At 45.1% G+C, this 18666-nt stretch overlaps 1 protein-coding gene across 2 annotated transcripts in view; it reads right to left on the bottom strand.

Moving 5' to 3' along the window:
- Positions 1-18666, bottom strand: part of EXOG (exo/endonuclease G) — a 118269-nt gene that overhangs the window by 20617 nt on the left and 78986 nt on the right. For both annotated transcript variants that reach the window (XM_029588413.1, XM_029588412.1), the window contains exon 5: positions 17731-17845. In XM_029588413.1, coding sequence (XP_029444273.1) covers positions 17731-17845 — 115 coding nt within the window. The remainder of the gene's footprint in view (positions 1-17730; positions 17846-18666) is intronic.

Here is an 18666-nt window from a genome sequence, read left to right on the forward strand (position 1 = left end):
ATTAGGGTTTTTTGGCATAGGAATGTTTTTAATGTCTTTTTAAAGAATTTGGGCTCTTTTAATAACTTGATTTCATTTGGAAGGGAGTTCCAGAATAAGGGCCCTGCTATCGAGAAAGCTTGTTCTCTAGTTTCCTCCAAATGTGCAGTTTTGGGGGAGGGAATTTCCAATAGGCCCTGACTAGGCGATCTCAGTAATCTTGCTGGGGTATGTATTTTTAAGACAGCAGTGATCCATGGAGAGGTGACACTATAAAGGTGGTTATGAATGGTGATTGCCAATTTAAAATGGATACAAAATGTAATAAGTAACCAATGAAGTGACCGTAGTACTGGTGTTATATGATTACGAATGGGTGAACCAGTCAATCTGGCTCCCGAATTTTGAAGAATTTGAAGGGGCCGGATTGTGTAGGTAGGAAGACCGAGGAACAGAGAATTACAATAGTCTAAACTGGAAAAGAGAGACTGAAGAATGGTGCGAAAGTCAGCAGGATCTAACAGATGTTACAGGTGACATAATCAAAGTTTATAGAATGAAGTGGGTGTAAGAGATTTAATGTGTTCCTGCATCAAAAGGGCAGGATCAATAACACTCAAATTATGAAAGTCTTTGAAATTGAGATGTTGAAGTTCTTGAAAATAATCCCAGCTGGGATAAGTGGATTGGGGAAACGAGATAAAATCATAATTTCAGTTTTTAAAATATTGGGAGCAAGCTTATTAGCAGATAACCAGATATGAAGAGTAGACAAGCAGTGTATTATGTATTCCTCTGTTTCATTCCATGAACTTTTTTTAGGGGAAAAAAGAATTGTATGTCACCTGCATATAGCTTATAACATACTCCAAGGCTGGCAAGAAGACGACACAAAGGGGTCAAATAGATGTTAAATAATGCGACAGATAAAAGTCGAGCCTTAGGGTACACTGTAGTAGAATGGGATCCAAGCAGAAGTTTCAGTTTCAATCCCGAGTTGGTATGTTTGATTAGTAAGATAGAAGAAAATCAGGATAGCACAGTGCCTGCAATAGCCAAAGATTGAAGTCGAGTCAGAAGAATGGTTTTGATCTATAGTATCAAAGGCTGCTGAGACATCAAGTAAAATAACAGCCAATGGTGATTTATTGACCTCTTCATACTGTCATATGGGTGCAGGCTTGAGGCTGGGTGCTCCCCTGCAGGAGTTGAGCATAGGCTTGGGCTTATCTACTGCCTAGCCAGCACCCTTCCCCACAAGTTGAGCTCTTGGGTTCTGAGGGCCAGTAGGGCTTGGCTCCTTCAGCGGAACATCATGAGTCAAGTTGGATGAGGCAGGACAAGGCAGGGCAGACAGAGGGAGAAACTGTGATCAGGCACAGGCTGAAAGTTGGGACAGAAACAGGCTGGAAGCTTAAGACTGGATTCTGGAGCAGGTAGGGAGCTAAGGATGGATACTGGAGCAGGCTGGACGGACACAAGCTGGAATTGAGGACTGGATACTGGGTACAGGCTGGGGACTGGATGCAGGTTCAAAACAAGAAAGGCAGCTTGGTTTGGTCGCAAGGCATGTCATGAATGAGAGAACAAAGTGGCCACGTCAGGGGAGCCAAGGTGACTCGAAGAAGCAACTAGGTAATGACAAGGCAGGGTTAAATGGGGCTGAGGCTTGGGCATGCTGAAAACAATGAAGAGGTTCTTGGCAAGGTTCACTGAGGACTCCTGGTAGAGGGAAGACTGAGCATCAGGCTGAACCTTGGCACGGAGAGCCAGTGTAACAGGAAAAAAACCATCACACTAACGTTTCTAAAATGTTAAAACTGAGAGATTATGTTTATCTCTTAACATGATAAACAGTTCATAAAAAAAAAGCTAAATGGAGTACTGCTAAACTGAGTCAGAAGGAGGAAGCCCTATCTATATCTGATAGAAAAATCCTGTATTTTGCACTCTCCCCCCTGCTGGTCCAGTAGGCAAGTAGTAAGTCCTTTGATAAAAAATAAATACAATTTATCTAACATGTATTACATGGAATGTTTGTCGTTTATTATATAGTTAATCTGCAGTACATTTATTTACAAATATCTGTTTAAGAAAGAAAAAAAAAAGCAGCTGCTTGCTTTTATTCTGCCAAAGCACGTTAGCCAGTTTAAATCTAGGTTTCTGGGATGTTAAAAAGAAAAACAAAATATCTCCCCTGATTTCATATATTCCCTGTTAACTAGATGGGAATATTAATGTGTACTATATATTGACCTTGAAGGTTTAGAAGATAAACACTAACATCTACTAATAGAAAAAAAAAAAAAACAACAACTTGCAAGGTACCATTTTACCTCAGATCCTGGCGCCAGTTTTCATAGCAAGGTCCCATTCAAGGCTGTCAGTCACCCAGGATTTCAACAGAAACAAACTGTCAGCAAAACAAAAGCTCCAATGCCCATTTGCCTGTTACTATTCATAGTAATGGTCATGTGTACCACACTTTTCTTTCAGAAACCATTTAGATGCATCGCTGGTAAATTACTGCAACATTTACAGGCCGATACAGTAAGGAGCGGTAGGAAGAGCTGCGTTAGTGCCGGGCGCACCCGTGGGTGCCGCACGCACAGCCCAGCTCACCTACCACTCGATACTGTATGTAAATAGCTTGCAAATGCAAGCTGCGTCTAAGAAGCGTCCGTGAAGTAGACTGTTCTCCTTCGCTTGGGATTGCCAGTCCTCTCTCCCCTCCTCCCGAAGCAAGGCGCGAAAAGCAGCCTTGCTTCCGGAGGAGAGGAGAGAGGACTGGCAGGGAAAAGCAACGAAGCGACTTACTTTTTTTGCAGCCCCCCTCCGGAGACGGACATCAGCGACGACGACCGCGGCTCCCCTGCCTCCAGCTGCCCATGAAGATGGATGCCTGCACGAGCGAAAGCGGCTCCTGTGCGTGCAATTGGGCCGCTCAAGGCATAACCGGCTATATATTCAGCCCTTATTCTGGCTAAACGAACACTTCCAGGGTTATCTCCAGAGTAACGCTGGAAGTGGCCGGGATCACATTGCTCTGCGATCCCAGAATAAGTGGCGGCCCAGTTTAGGTTGTGGGTGGATAAGGTGGAAGGAGGGCATCAGATGCCGGGGGTGGAGGGGAGTTAGGGGGCAGTAGATAGGGTTTATGTTTTCTCTTTAGCGGGGATAGAAGGAAGAGAGAGAGCCAGGCTTGGTATCGCGATTTAAGTTTTAGTTTACCTGATGAAGGGGTTGGGAGAAGGGTCTGGGCAGCGGATGGGCTGATACATGGGAGGGAGGTTCAGGCCAGAAGGCCCAGGATTTTATTGTATTTCTTTTAATACAGCGCGCTAGTTACCCGGACATCTTCAAAGACTATACGAGTAAGTAGTCAGTTATCTAGCCATCTTTAGGTCTAATTGGCCATATTTGAACACTGGTCAGTTAGACCTAAAGTGATCCGTTATATGTAGCCAGATAACTTTACAGCCATATATTCAGTGGGACGTTTATCCCACTGAATATATGGGACACGTTTCTGGCTAACCTTAGCTGGATAACTTGTCCACTATCTGACTTAATGAATACTGACCTCATGATTTTTCTTTATACTGTAAAATACGTTTTTTGCTTATGTACTGATCCTGCCGGATAAAAAAAATAGGTATGTTAAACCCAGAAAAAACTCTTGCCTTTGCAAGTAAAAAGCAGCATTTGTATGTGGATAAACAGTAATCAGTACCACTCTGGCTTTGATAGGTAGCTAAAACAAAGCTATGAAAGTAAGCAATGAGAAATGCACTGGAATACAGTTTGCAAGAAATAAATAAAAATGTTATAATGTGTCCCAGGCTGAAGTTTAGAGAAAAATCATCATAGGAAAATAAGAACTGCCATGCTGGGTCAGACCAGGTCCATTGAGTCCTGTCTCCAACAGTGGCCAGTCTGGTTCACAAGCACCCATTAGATTCCCACTAGATCTATTTATCGAATATCAAACCCATGGAAATAGCACTAGCTTCCCGGCTTTTAGCTTTTTCCTTCAAGAACTTGTCCAATCCTCTTTCGAATCCCACTATTTTAGTTTCCTTGACCGTGTCCCTCCAGCAACAGATTCCATAGCTTGATTGTGCACTGAGTGAAAAAAATACTTCCTACGATTTGTTTTAAATATCTCTGTCATCTCCTTTCCAAGCTAAAGAGCCCTACTCTGTTTAGCCTTTCTCCATAAAGGAGCTTTTCCATCCCTTTTATTATTTTTGTCACCCTTCTCTGTACCTTTTTTTATGTTCACTATGTCTTTTTTGAGATGGGGAGAACAGAACTGCACATAATACTCAAAAGTGTTGTCGTATCATGGATCTATGTAAGGGCATTATGATATTCTCAGTTTTGTTCTCTATTCCCGTCCAAATAATTCCTAACACTCTATTTACTTTTTTGACCACCACTGCCCACTGAGCCAAAAAGATTTCAAGGTATCTACAAGAATTTCGAGATCCTTTCCTTGGATGCTTATGTCTAACATGGAACCCAGCATTATGTACCTGTAGTTGGGATTATTTTTCCCTACGTGTATTATTTTATACTTGTCCACATTAAATTGTATCTGCTATTTAGATACTGCAGTTTTTCACAATCCTCTTGGTAGAGTGTCTCAGACATTGCCTACCCAAAAATTCTCTGGCACACTTCCTTTTTCTTTTTTTTAAACTTTATAGAAAAGCTACAAAAAACACAGATTTATTTATTTAAAAATATTTATATACCGCTTTATAAAAATAAATTTTGTCAAAACGGTTTACATTGAATAAAATAAAATTTTAAAGGAACAATCAAAATCAAATAAGTTTAAAATATACATAAAAAATTAATTAATAGCTAGAACAAATTCTAGCTTGGAATGTGGGAGGGACCAAATCTCCTCAGAAGATCCAGAGAAGCTGACCAGGCCTCTCCCTCTGTTCTATCAATCCTTCTAGCACCGCAAGACTGTCCAATGGGTTCGCTTTACTGGCAAACAAGCAGCTTGGCTGGTCCAAATTCTCAACCACGCCGAACAAACCAAACTTGGGAATCAAAGATCGTGCTGCACCAGAAGATAATATCCTACCATCTGCTGGGGACAAAGAATAGTGGCTTTTGCTAGGCTGCACCACAGGGTGTCACAGGAAAACTGTATCCTTTTGACTAATCTGCTGGTTGGGAGGAAGAGTCCACACAACTTGACTGGTGTGGAAGGATAAAGAAGATTTATTGTCATGATATATTTGTATATGATGGCTTAACAGTCATAACTGTAAACCACATTGGGCGACCCTATGTAGGCAGGGTTTGCAGTATAGAAACTGAATAAAAATATAAAAATATGATAGAAGCATTCAAATAACTGACAAGTATAAATAATGCAAAATATAGCATGAAGCTCAGGGGTAACAGAAAATATTTCTTCACAGAATGGGTGAGGAATACATGGAATAGTCTCTTTCATAGAGGTAAGAGACAAAAACAACACAAATGAATCTTAATTATAAAGGAATGATGTGGGAAAGAGATCAACATGGGTTTAAACCAATGCACAATTTCACTTGAATAAACTCCCTCAAATTATCCAAGAGATTTCCTCTGTTGGGCAAAACTTCTCTTTAAACAAGCTGATCGCAGTACTTGACTCCTACAATTACTTTCTCTTTGGCTTCTGTGATGGCAGATAGGAAGATTGTGGCCCCTCCCGTTAGAATTCTAACAAAGCTGTACATTTACAAAGCATGGATAGCCATGGCAATCAGTACTAGCAAGCACGGCCGACTCCCAGAAGGAATTCAATGTTAAAACTGCAGTATTAGCGAGACTTGTTTAAAGAAATCAATTTGACAGTTTCTTAGAACCACTGCTCCCTCTTTTAGTCCTAGTCATGCTCAACTTTTCTGTTTTTGGTCCAATATATATTTATTGACTATTCCCCCCTCTCCCCCCCAATGGCTCTTCTCATTGTAAGGTCTGTCCTCCTTTCTCCAGCTGACAAAATTGTGTTTGGTCTTGCAAGACAGACTCCTCTCTTCCCCTTCTTCATAAAGCTGTAGTAGCAGCGGCAGGATAAGACAACTTTTATCAGCATAGCATTGAATAGGCAGTCCATGACCGGCCAACTACAGCTGGCAATGTTTAACAGCCTTTAATGCTGACTTGTAACCACTGTGCACCACAGGGACCAGCCCCTGAAGCTTATCCCAGTGTCGCAGCTCAGGCATGTGACATTCTGACTGGGAGGGGATCCCCACAGAAAAGCCTGCCTGTTTTCTTCAATCTGCTTGGCTTAATCAGTGCGCAATAATGTGGCATCTAATTTCTGCTGTACAAGCTTAATAAGGCCATAAGTTGGTTGGTTTTGGGTTTTTTTTCTTCCTGAAAGCTGCTTTCCTCTTTTGTGTACAAGAAATGATTGATTGTTCTCTATGATTAGGAGTACCAAAGCACATTCAAATAGGTGATTATTTTGACTAGTTAGCCACTTCCTATCACTGAGGGGACTCACATCCAAAATTTGTCTAGGTCAGGGAAAAAGGGGGTAAGAAACAGATATATTTTAAATATTCCATTAATTTGTTCCTCTGCTTTATTCCCTCCCTTTCTACATGTGCTCCCTTGGTGCACGCAACTCCCTTTTCTAAAGTCACTATATAATCTCCGCATCCACTTCCAAATACAGTTCAAACCCCGAGCATCATTTGCAGGCTGATACAGTACAGTGCGCTCTGCCGGAGCGCACTGTTAACCCGCCATTGGATGCGCGTTTTCGATGCATTAGCGTTACCCCCTTATTCAGTAGGGGGTCGAAAACGCGCGTCCAACCCCCCCGAACCTAATAGCGCCTGCAACATGCAAATGCATGTTGATGGCCCTATTAGGTATTCCCGCGCGATTCAGTAAGTAAAATGTGCAGCCAAGCCGCACATTTTACTTTAAGAAATTAGCACCTACCCAAAGGTAGGCGCTAATTTCTGCCAGCGCTGGGGAAGTGCACAGAAAAGCAGTAAAAACTGCTTTTCAGTGCACCCTCTGACTTAATATCATGGCGATATTAAGTCGGAGGTCCCGAAGAATAAAAAAAGTTAAAAAAAAAAAAAAAAAAAATTGAAGTAGGCACGCGGCTTGAAAACCGGACGCTCAATTTTGCCGGCGTCCGGTTTCCGAACCCGTGGCTGTCAGCGGGCTCGAGAACTGACGCCAGCAAAATTGAGCGTCGGCTGTCAAACCCGCTGACAGCCACCGCTCCTGTCCCTAAAGAGGCGCTAGGGACGCGCTAGTGTCCCTAGCGCCTCTTTTTACCTGTTTCTACCGCCGGACCTAATTTGTATACTGAATCGCGTGCACAGGAGAGTGGCCTGTGCATGCGCCGAGAGAGGGGGCATTCGCCTGCTCTCCCGCGGACTTTACTGTATCGGCCCGTTGGAAAAGTGGGCAAAAAACCCCCAAAATTATTTAAAAATTATAAACTTCCACTCATGTAATAAAGCCTTCACTTTGCATTTCATTATATTTCTTTTTCTTTAGCTCCCCCTAGAATCCTTCCTTGTGGCCTCCATTCATCAAGTAAGCTGCACTTTCCCACCTTCGCCATCTCCCAACTCCATGCTTTTCCTTTTTTGCTGCTTTGTGCGTCTGGAACAGTCTGCCTGAGGTGGTGTATCATGCAAATAGCAAATGTTGCTTACCTGATGTAACAGGTGTTCTCACAGGGCAGCAGGATGTTAGTCCTCACAAATGGGTGACATCGAGGATGGAGCCCACCACGGAAAACTTCTGTCAAAGTTTAAACAGAACTTTGACTGGCCCCTACTGGGCATGCCCAGCAAGGCACTGACCCTGCAGCCAGCAGGGGTCTCCCTTCAGTCTGATTTTCAAAGCTACAGGCAGTGCCTAGAAAGTAAAATAAAACGAACCCAACACCGCGGGGAGGCGGGCGGGTTTCGTGAGGACTAACATCCTGCTGTCCTGTGAGAACACCTGTTACATCAGGTAAGCAACATTTGCTTTCTCACAGGACAAGCAGGATGGTTGTCCTCACAAATGGGTGAGTACCGAGCTGAGGATGCCCCGACCTGCACCAAATGTACGCAACGGTGTGCAGCAGGCACAACAACTGAGGAGAAATTTGGGAAAGGGCATCCGCACCCTACCGGGTAGGTGGAAGGGTGTTGGTACATCAGGTTGGAAAAAGGTTACGCAAGACAGACTGGCCGAAGATGGAGTCCTGTCTTCCAGCCTTGTCCAAACAATAATGGGCTGCAAAAGTATGGAGAGAACTCCAGGTTGCAGCTTTGCAGATGTCAGGAAGCGGCACCGATCGAAGGTGTGCCACTGACGTCGCCATGGCCCTCACAGAGTGTGCTTTAACACGGTCTTGAAAAGGAATGCCAGCTTGCTCATAGCAAAAAGAAATGCAGTCCGCCAACCAGGAAGAAAGAGCCTGCTTACCCACAGGTTGTCCCAACTTATTAGGATGGAAAGAGACAAATAATTGAGTGCTCTTCCTGTGGGAAACTGTACGGTCTAGGTAAAAAGCTAGAGCCCGTTTACAGTCTAGGGTATGCAGGGTCTGCTCTCCAGAGTTTGAGTGGGGCCTGGGAAAAAAGATAGGTAGTACGATAGATTGATTGATATGAAACTCCGAAACTACCTTAGGTAAAAATTTAGGGTGAGTGCGGAGTACCGCCCGGTCCTGCAGGAGCTTAGTGTAAGGCGGATAGGTAACTAGGGCCTGTAATTCACTAACCCTGCGAGCTGAAGTAACAGCCAAAAGGAAGAACACTTTCCAAGTGAGATGTTTCAAGTCACAGGAGTGCAGAGGTTCGAAAGGAGGTTTCATTAGACGACCAAGAACCAGGTTAAGGTCCCAGGATGGGGCCGGAGGACGCAAGGGTGGCTTTAGATGGAGTAAGCCCTTAAGAAAGCGTGTTACTAGGGGTTGCACTGAAATAGGATTACCCCCAATACCCTTATGGAAGGCGGCTACTGCACTGACATGCATTCTGATAGAAGAGGTTTTAAGACCTGATTCAGAGAGATGCCATAAATAGTCCAAGAATTTGGAGATTGGACAGGAAAGGGGATCAAGGGACTGAGAAGTGCACCATGATGTGTACCTTTTCCATTTGTATGAGTAAGACTTTCTTGTGGAAGGCTTTCGTGAAGCTATCAGGACTCGAGAAACGGAATCTGAAAGGTTAAATGGTTGAAGGACTAACCTTTCAACATCCATGCCGTCAGGGACAAGGCTTGGAGGTTGGGATGGAGGAGGCATCCGTCGTTTTGAGTGAGCAGATGCGGGTCCTTTCCCAGAGGAATGTGCCTGCGGATGGAGAGATCCTGGAGTATTGGAAACCATACTTGGCGTGGCCAGTAAGGTGCTATCAGGATCATGGTTCCTCCGTCCTGGCGTAGCTTCACGAGAGTCTTTGACACAAGAGGGAGTGGAGGGAATGCATAGAGCAGACCGGTTGTCCACTTGAGGGAGAATGCATCCCTCGGCCGAGAGTGCTGGCTCCGAATGAGAGAGCAGTAAGCGTCCACTTTGTGGTTCTGAGGGGACGCAAAGAGGTCTATGCGGGGAGAACCCCACTTGTGAAACAGAGAGGTCGCTACCAGAGGATCGAGTGACCACTCGTGTGGGTGGAAGACACGGCTCAGCTGGTCTGCCAATACATTGTCTACTCCCGGCAGGTAAGTGGACCTGAGGTACATGGAGTGGGAGAGGGCTTCCGCCCAGATCTGCGCAGCTTCCTGACACAGAAGGAAGGAGCCTGTGCCTCCCTACTTGTTTATGTACCACATGGCCACTTGGTTGTCCGTCTGGATTAAGATTATCTGATGAAAGAGATGATCTTTGAAAGTGCGGAGCGCATAGCGGATTGCTCGAAGTTCCAGGAAATTGATCTGGTGTTCGGCTTCCTCTTTGGACCATAACCCTTGGGTTTGAAAGTCGTCCACATGGGCTCCCCAACCTATGTGAGAAGCGTCGGTGGTTAGGATTACTTGCGGATCCGGTGGAAGAAAAGGTAAGCCCTGAAGGAGGTTGACCTGAGTCGTCCACCAGGTTAAGGATAGGCGCAGCGCTTGTGTGACTGTGACTATGGAGGACAGAGGCTGAAAAGCTTGAATCCATTGGTGTCGTAGAGTCCATTGTGTTACTCTCATGGCTAGTCGGGTCATGGGAGTGACTTGAACCGAGGATGCCATGTGTCCTAGGAGAATGAGGAACTGGCGAGCCGTGGCAGTGTTCTGAGACTGGAGCTGGCGAGCCAGGGACATTAGGGTGTGGACCCTCTGAAGAGGAAGGTAAGCCTTTGCCTGTAAGGTGTCCAAGTCTGCCCCAATGAAGGATAAGGTTTGAGACGGGACTAAGCAAGATTTCTCGTAATTGACAAGAAACCCTAAGGAAAGGAGTGTTTGAATTGTCAATTTTAGGAGGATTGAGCTATCTGTTGGGTGGAGGCCCTGATTAGCCAATCGTCCAGGTAGGGGTAGACGTGGACCCCTTCCTTTCTTAAGAATGCTGCTACCACTACGAGACATTTGGTAAAGACTCGTGGGGCAGAAGCCAGACCGAAAGGTAGGACATGGTATTGATAATGGTCATGGCCTACGAGAAACCGCAGATATTTGCGATGGGATTGTGTGATCGCAATGTGGGTATAAGCGTCCTTGAGGTCGAGAGAGCACAGCCAATCCCCTCTTTGTAGCAGAGGGAGCAGCGCGCCTAGGGTTACCATTTTGAACTTCTCTTTTTGAAGGTATTTGTTGAGGGCTCGAAGGTCCAAAATGGGACGTAGTCCCCCTGATTTCTTTGGTATTAGGAAGTATCTGGAATAGAATCCCTTGCCTCGTTGAGAGGGAGGAACGGGTTCTATAGCATTTGATTGCAGAAGAAGAGACACTTCCTGTTGTAATTGAGCCAAATGGGTGGATAGACTCCACGCTTGAAGAGGCGGGGAGTCTGCCGGAAGAGTTATGAAGTTGAGGTGGTAACCCTGTGCGATAATTGTTAGCACCCACTGATCTGAGGTGATCTGCAACCAAGGTTGTAGAAAATGGTACAGTCGACCTCCTACAGGAATGTCTGGAAGAGGGGTTTGGCATGTGTTCTCTACAGGGGAGTCAAAGGCCAACCGCAGGCCCAGGAGGAGGGGCTACAGTAGGCCTTTGTTTCCTAGGCTGACGCGGCTGAGGCCTAGTAGAGGATCGAGCTGGACGAGGCCTGGCCGATGGAGGATAGTAACGGCGTGGCCGAAAGAACGACTTTTTAGAGTCCTTCTTAAGTGGTTGTTTGGAGGAAACCTCAGACGGAACAGAAGAAAGTTGTTTCAACGTCTCGTGGTGATCTTTCAATTCAGCTACTATTTGCTGAATTTGTTCTCCAAACAAATTGTCCCCTAAGCAGGGTAAATCCGCTAAACGATCCCGGACCTCTGGGCGAAGGTTGGATGACTTTAACCAAGCCCAACGTCTGGCCGAGATGGCAGTAGCTGAAACCTTTGTGGAGGCATCGAAGATGTCATAAGCCGTTCTGATCTCGTGCTTCCCCGCTTCAAACCCTTTGTTAAGAAGGGCCTGAAGCTGTGGCTGGTATTGGTCAGGTAATGTGTCAGCAAAATCTTGCATCTGTTTAAGGATGGCTCTGTTATATTGCGTCATGTAGAGTTGATATGAGGCTATGCGAGAAATCAGCATAGCTCCATGGTACACTTTCCGTCCCACACTGTCTAGGAATTTATTGTCCTTGACCGGCGGAGTGGAGGAGTGTGGCTTGAGACGCTTGGCTTTTCTTTGTGCGGACTCCACCACAACAGAGCGATGATCCAGTTGAGGCTTTTGAAAGCCTGGTGCTGACTGGACGAGGTATGTGGAGTCAGCCTTCTTGTTAACTGGTGATACAGATGAAGGAGATTCCCAGTTTTTCTTTAAGAGATCGAGAAACACCTGGTGAATGGGGATGGAAGCGATGATTTTTGGAGCGTCCAAAAATTGAAGCAGTTCCATCATCTGGTGTCTGTCATCGGTCTCAGATTGCAGCTGAAAAGGTACAATTTCGGACATCTCCTTAACAAAATTAATAAAGGAGAGATCCTCTGGAGGAGATCTTTTTCTACTCTCTGTAGGAGAAGGCGGTGATGGTAAATCTGTGTCAGAAGATGTATCATCACCCCAGGTATCATAGGGATCACTTGGGGGTTGAAGCCCCGATGGACCTGGTTGAGGATCCGAAGGCATCGAAGGAAACCTTGGAGGAACCGGTGGTACAATCGGTACTGGGAACGGCATCGAGGGTTTCGGTGCTGCCGATGGAGTCGGTGCCGGTCTTGGAACCGATGGAGCCAAAGGATAAATCGGTGGAGATATACGAGAAGGCACCGATGGGACCACCCCGGAAGGGGGAATCAGGAACGGTGTTTCTCCCGCCGATGAAAATCCAGTCGGAGACGATGGCGCTGTCGGTGCTACTGGAATTATCGATGGGAGGGCATGTACAAGTGCCTCCATACGTTGTAGTAGCGGTGCCAGCGCTTCCACCAAAGGTTCGGTGGTCGGTTCCTTCCTCGGTGGCGGAGTCGGTGCCGGGGTCGATGCCGGTGGCGGTGCCGGAATCGGTGCCGGAGACGGTGCCAATGGAGGTTGGAATCTTTGCATCGCTTTCTCGATGGCCTCCTGGACCAGCCGGTCCAGTTCTGCCCGGAGACCAGGGGTAACAATACCCGGCTCGACGGGAGAGGGAGGCTGAGGCAGAGCCGGAGGGACCACCGTAACCGGTGGGATCACGGCTCCCACACCCCGAGAGGGTGAGGGTTTCCTCGATGCCTGCGAACGAGACGTGGACGGTGCCAAGTCTGATCGAGGCCTCTTAGTCGGTGGCTCGGCTTGTTCAGAGGTCGATGACTGTGGATCCTCGACAGGCCAAGACTTGTGCCGGTGGCGATGCTTGTCCTTCCGGTCTCCTCGCCCATCCGGGGAGGGGACAGGAGTCGACGGCCGAGAAGTCATCGATGGTGGACGGTCACCGGAGGGTTGACGATGGTGGTGCAACTTCGACGGTGCCGGTTCCGATGACGTCGATGCTATCGCTGGCGTTGGGGTGGGTGCATGGAAGAGGAGCCCCATCTTCTCCATCCTGGCTTTGCGACCCTTAGGTGTCATTAGGGCACATTTGGTGCAAGTCAGGACATCATGCTCACTACCCAAACACAAAACACAAACCCTATGGGGGTCTGTGATTGACATAGTCCGGGTACAATCCGGGCATCGACGGCCAAATTTAGTCGCGGGCTCGGTAATTGCCAACAGGCCTCGAGGGCCAAATTCGACGGTAGTCGAAGAAAAAAGGCAAAAAACTTACCGGTTTCCGCGGAGGTGACAAAAATTTGTCGAAGGGAGACCCCTGAGGGGCAAATTTTCTTTGGAAAGAAAAATACCGAATTCCTGTCAGGAACGTGGTAAGAGAGCTCCTTTCACCGCGTGGCAACTGCTGCGCGGAAAAAAGAAGACTGAAGGGAGACCCCTGCTGGCTGCAGGGTCAGTGCCTTGCTGGGCATGCCCAGTAGGGGCCAGTCAAAGTTCTGTTTAAACTTTGACAGAAGTTTTCCGTGGTGGGCTCCATCCTCAATGTCACCCATTTGTGAGAACAACCATCCTGCTTGTCCTGTGAGAAACTCTGTTCATATTCTAAACCTAAACATCTACCTTTCTGAGGTTGCTTTTAAATCTTAAACCCTGGCTGTTCCTGGTTTGTTCCTGTGCATCTTGAACAGACACAGCTCTGGAGAGCAGGGACTGTCTATTGAATATACTTGTACAGCGCTGTGTACATCTAGTAGTATTACAAAACCGGTAATACTAATAGTAGACCCAGACTGCTGAGTTGGACTGCTCCCTCAGTGGAAGACTGCAAGTATTTGCTTTATTTGTTGAGGAATAGGAGGCGGCAATTTACCATATCAGATGAAGCAAAACCAAAACAAAAAGGCAAGAGACTCTGAAAGTCACATGCGTCCACAGTAGGCTATTTGCCTAGTCTGTGCTGATCCTGCAGCCTTCCCAGGAATCACAGGTAGGCCCCCAAATAAGATGCCTAGGATCTCTCTCAGATCCCCTAGAAAGTGGCAAGGATCAAACTACCTAATTTTGTTAAGCTTATCACAAGCTGAGATATAAACTTGGTTTTGGGTACCTTTATGGGTCCATCCTTTAAACCCATGATGGCGGCTACCTTTTTTCACATTACAATGAAGACATTACTTCTAGTAGCTATCTGCTCAGCTAGAAGGCAGGGAGAATAATTTTCAAACAACTCCGCACAATCCAATATATGAGTGTGTATGGCTGTGCGAAGAATTACGAAAGTATTTTATAACACATACAAATCAGATATGTACATATTATAATATAGGGGTATGTGTGTTTACATGTGAATACATGCAATACATTGAAAATATGTTTCCGCAGTGTAGGTATGTGTTTCTTTATTACACTGCTACCCTGGGTTATCTTGTGATATTGCATAGCTTAGATTTTTGCAGAATTTTTAAGTCGTTTCCTGACTAAAATAGTAACTAACAATAACCAATGTTTTAAATTAGGTACCAATAAAATTCTGCATTCAATATAAAACATTATGTATCACTCTCAAAATTGTCAACATTAAAGAATCTACCTGGATAAGAGCAGCCCTGCATTTCCATACACCACAAAGAACTCTCAGGTAACAAAGGTTTACTCAGGTCATCTAACCAAGGTTTACTATATATTCCATCAATTCAAAGTGCTCATTTAAGCAAAGTTAGGGATATAGATATATCGGCAGCTGGGCCTAAATTATGGAATACCATACTAGAAGAGCTCAGATTACAAATATCAAAAGTTTTTTAAAAAAAAAAAGAGCTGAAAACAATGGTACTTAAAATGGCATTTGATATTAACCGAAGAATAAGTAATAACTGGTTGCCAAGTACGATTTGGTAGTAGGAGAAGAACATGTTTATACAGTATCTAATTATGGCTCAAATTTATTCCTTTTTTTTTTTTTTTGGAAGACAGAATATGTTGTTTTGTTTTATAATGATTATGCATCATTCTCAAAATTGTCAACAATTGTATATTTTTATCATTTTATGAATGTTTTATTATGTAAAGCGCCGTGACTTGAATTGGATGACGGTATATAAATTAAATAAACAAACGTCCTTATTGGACCTGTTCCTGCCTTGCCCCCTCCCCCTTTTCCTATTGGTCCCTTGACCTAAAGCATCCTGGGACTGTTTACTGCCTGGAAGAACTTTCAGTTGGAGAAAAGGCTCTTCAAGCTCACAGCTCATCCTGAAACCTCCTACAAGCTCCTAGAAGTACTTTTTCACCATCCACTAGTATCCACAGCTTCTACTACAGCTGCAGTTGTCTTCTCCTGACTACGGGGCTTCCAGGGATTTATCAGCTGAATCAGGCTCTGCTGTCTGTATGGCTATTTTGGATGCCTTGTCATTCACAGTGAGTGTTGAACCAGGAGATATTCCTCAAGCGACTGTCCGGTGTGCACTGAGGGGAATTTAAAAGCCGCCCGCATACATGCGTACTTGCCATTATGCACACAAATGAAAAGTTCCAAAAAAAGAGGCGGGATCTGGACGGGGCACGAGTGTTCCTGGATGTCAACATTTAAATTAACATTTAAATCAACATTTAAATTAGCATGTAAATAGTTACGTGTAACTTTACTTCTGCTATGGATGACGTGTAAGTTATAAAATAAAGATAAATAGATCGGCAGAGTTTTAAGGGTCAGAGGCTAACAGGAGAGAAGGAAGGCTATTAAACTAGGGAGGTTTGGAAGTCCTATCCCTTACCTAGGCGAACTGTTAACGAACTAGTAAAACTGGTAATGGTGTTGGCGCATGTGTCTAATAAAATCCCCTCACTTCCACGGTAGAAGCAGCATTTGCGCGCATAGGTGTGCACCCACTTAAAATTGCATGCACATGTGCGTGCAGTTAGGCTATTTTATAACATGCACTGATATATGCGCGTATGTTATCAAATGGCTTCATCCCTAGGCGCAAGCTGCTAAACGTGTGCAGATATGCGCCCATGAACCAGTTTAAAAGTTACCATCCCTATGTGTTGTGTTTTGAAAATTCACTGCTAAATGAATTGAGAAACCTTTTCAATGTTGCTACCATACTTTCAGCTTTTTCCAGATAAGATGGCCTTGAGAACTCTCTCCATTTATTCCCAAGGTCAATTTTTTTTTCCATATAATCCAAGGGTACTTGTATTACTCAGGTTTTGTCCCATTCCAAAGAATGAGAAATATTTGGTTTCATTCCATAAATATGGATTACTAAAATATTCTTTCAACAGGACTCGCCATTTTACCAAAACTGAGCAGTTTATTTTTCAAGCAATAGGAAAGGATTACAAGCCCTGAAAACCTCCAAGCTTTTCTACTGCTAAGACCTGCCAATAGGTTGGGTTTGTTGAACAGTTTATTAGATCCCATTCAACTCATGCTGTCTCTGCATCTTTTTCAGAAAAGCCATATGCTTTCATATGCTGAGCAATTGCCTGTAATTCTCTCCACTTCTTGAAGCAGTTCAGGCAGTGATGTTTTCTCCCCAATGAAGACTGTTCTGGTAAGTTCCACAAGTCTAGAATGGTGCTAGAGAACATATTTCCTTAGCGCGCCACACCCATCTGGAACAACTTGCTCCTTTATGTCTAATGTCTCCATCAGTCTTAGACATAGGGGCAGATTTTTAAAGTTACGTGCACGGGGGTACATTTGTGCGCGCTACCCGGCACGCACAAATGTACACCCGATTTTATAACATGCGCGCGCTGCCGCGCGCATGTTATAAAATCCAGGGTCGGCGCACAAAAGGGGGTGCACACTTGTGCCAAGCCCTAGGGGAACCCCGATGGCTTTCCCCGTTCCCCCGGAGGGAACTTTTTTTCACCTCCCCCCACCTTTACCTCCCTTCCCCTATCTAACCCACCCTCCCCAGCCCTACCTAAATCCCCCCCACCTTATTTTAGTTTTACGCCTGCTGTGCCAGAGGATTCGGGACTGCCCCCAGCCCCACCCCCAGACCGCCTCCCCGCCCGCCAATTTTTGAAAGCCCCGGGACATACGCGCGTCCAGGGGCTTGCACACGCCACCGAGCCTATGCAAAATAGGCTCGGCGCGCGCAGGGGCAGGTTTTCAGGGGTTATGCGCGTAAGTTACACGCGCAACCCTTTGAAAATCTGCCCCATAATTTCTATGCTGACAAACAAAAATTAATGCTGCTCTTTGTTCAAGCTTTTGCAGCAGTGGGTGCTTTGGAAAAACCTCATGTGGTAGGCAGAAAGAAAGTGAATCTTACAGGGTGAAGTGAAGCCACCTGACAATTCCTAGTTCCCGACTAATTCAGCAGAATGGTCAGCCAACAATCTTCTAAGTGCAGGCCGGTGTGGAGAACAAATGGAAACGGGTGGGCTGACAAAGATAAACCTGTTTGAACAACCTTCATGATTCTGTTTTCATTAACCACTACATGAATAATATAAAATTAAAAGAAAATATGCTGCTAGCACTATCACTATAGTGTGAGATTTTTACAACCAGGCCAGCTTTTGGTAAACCATGTTTTCTCCAATATTTCAACAATCCTGCAGGCTATCCACCAATGCAATTCCATGCAAGGGAGCTGCACAAACATATAGTATTCCCCTCACCTGGTAAGTGACTCTCCTTTTTCCATCCTCTCCAGTCTGTGGTAAGGCAAGCGGTCCAGAAACTACCCATACATCTTCAAACCTCTTTGTGAGTTCCCGGCAATACATCTCTATCCTGTGAAAACATCCAGAGAAAAACTGTTTCTTTCTGGGATACATACACCACAGAAAGCTGCATTTACACCGCACTTTTCATCAGCAACTCCCTCGGGGGATGTCTGGCAGCACAATTTTTGCAGACCCCAGCTGTATTTTATTTATTTATTTTATTTAAAGTTTTTATATACCGACATTCGTTAATAACATCACATCGGTTTCCATAAGACAAAAATGCAGCAAAAAGGCTTTACAATAAAACTGATTTTGAACTGGTGAGGGGAGATACTAAATAAAAGAAGCTGGGAGGTAGGAGGGGGGGGGAATTAGTGAAGGAAGGGAGAGGGAAGGGACGAAACTATGAGAGGACGGAGAGGGGGGAAGCTGTAATTATATAGGGGGTGTTAAGGGATATTACAACAATTGCCTTAAAATTATGTACAATCAATAAATATATGATATAGAAACATAGAAACATAGAAATGACGGCAGAAGAAGACCAAATGGCCCATCTAGTCTGCCCAGCAAGCTTCACACATATTTTCTCTCATACTTATCTGTTTCTCTTAGCTCTTGGTTCTATTTCCCTTCCACCCCCACCTTTAATGTAGAGAGCAGTGATGGAGCTGCATCGAAGTGAAATATCTAGCTTGATTCGTTAGGGGTACTAGCCGCCGCAATAAGCAAGCTGCACCCATGCTTATTTGTTTTACCCAGACTATGTTATTAGCCCTTATTGGTTGTTTTTCTTCTCCCCTGCCGTTGAAGCAGGGAGCTATGCTGGATATGCGTGACGTATAAGTCTTCTCCCATGCCGTTGAAGCAGAGAGCCATGCTGGA

The sequence above is a fragment of the Rhinatrema bivittatum genome, chromosome 2, assembly GCF_901001135.1.
Source record: "Rhinatrema bivittatum chromosome 2, aRhiBiv1.1, whole genome shotgun sequence".
NCBI lineage: Eukaryota > Metazoa > Chordata > Amphibia > Gymnophiona > Rhinatrematidae > Rhinatrema > Rhinatrema bivittatum.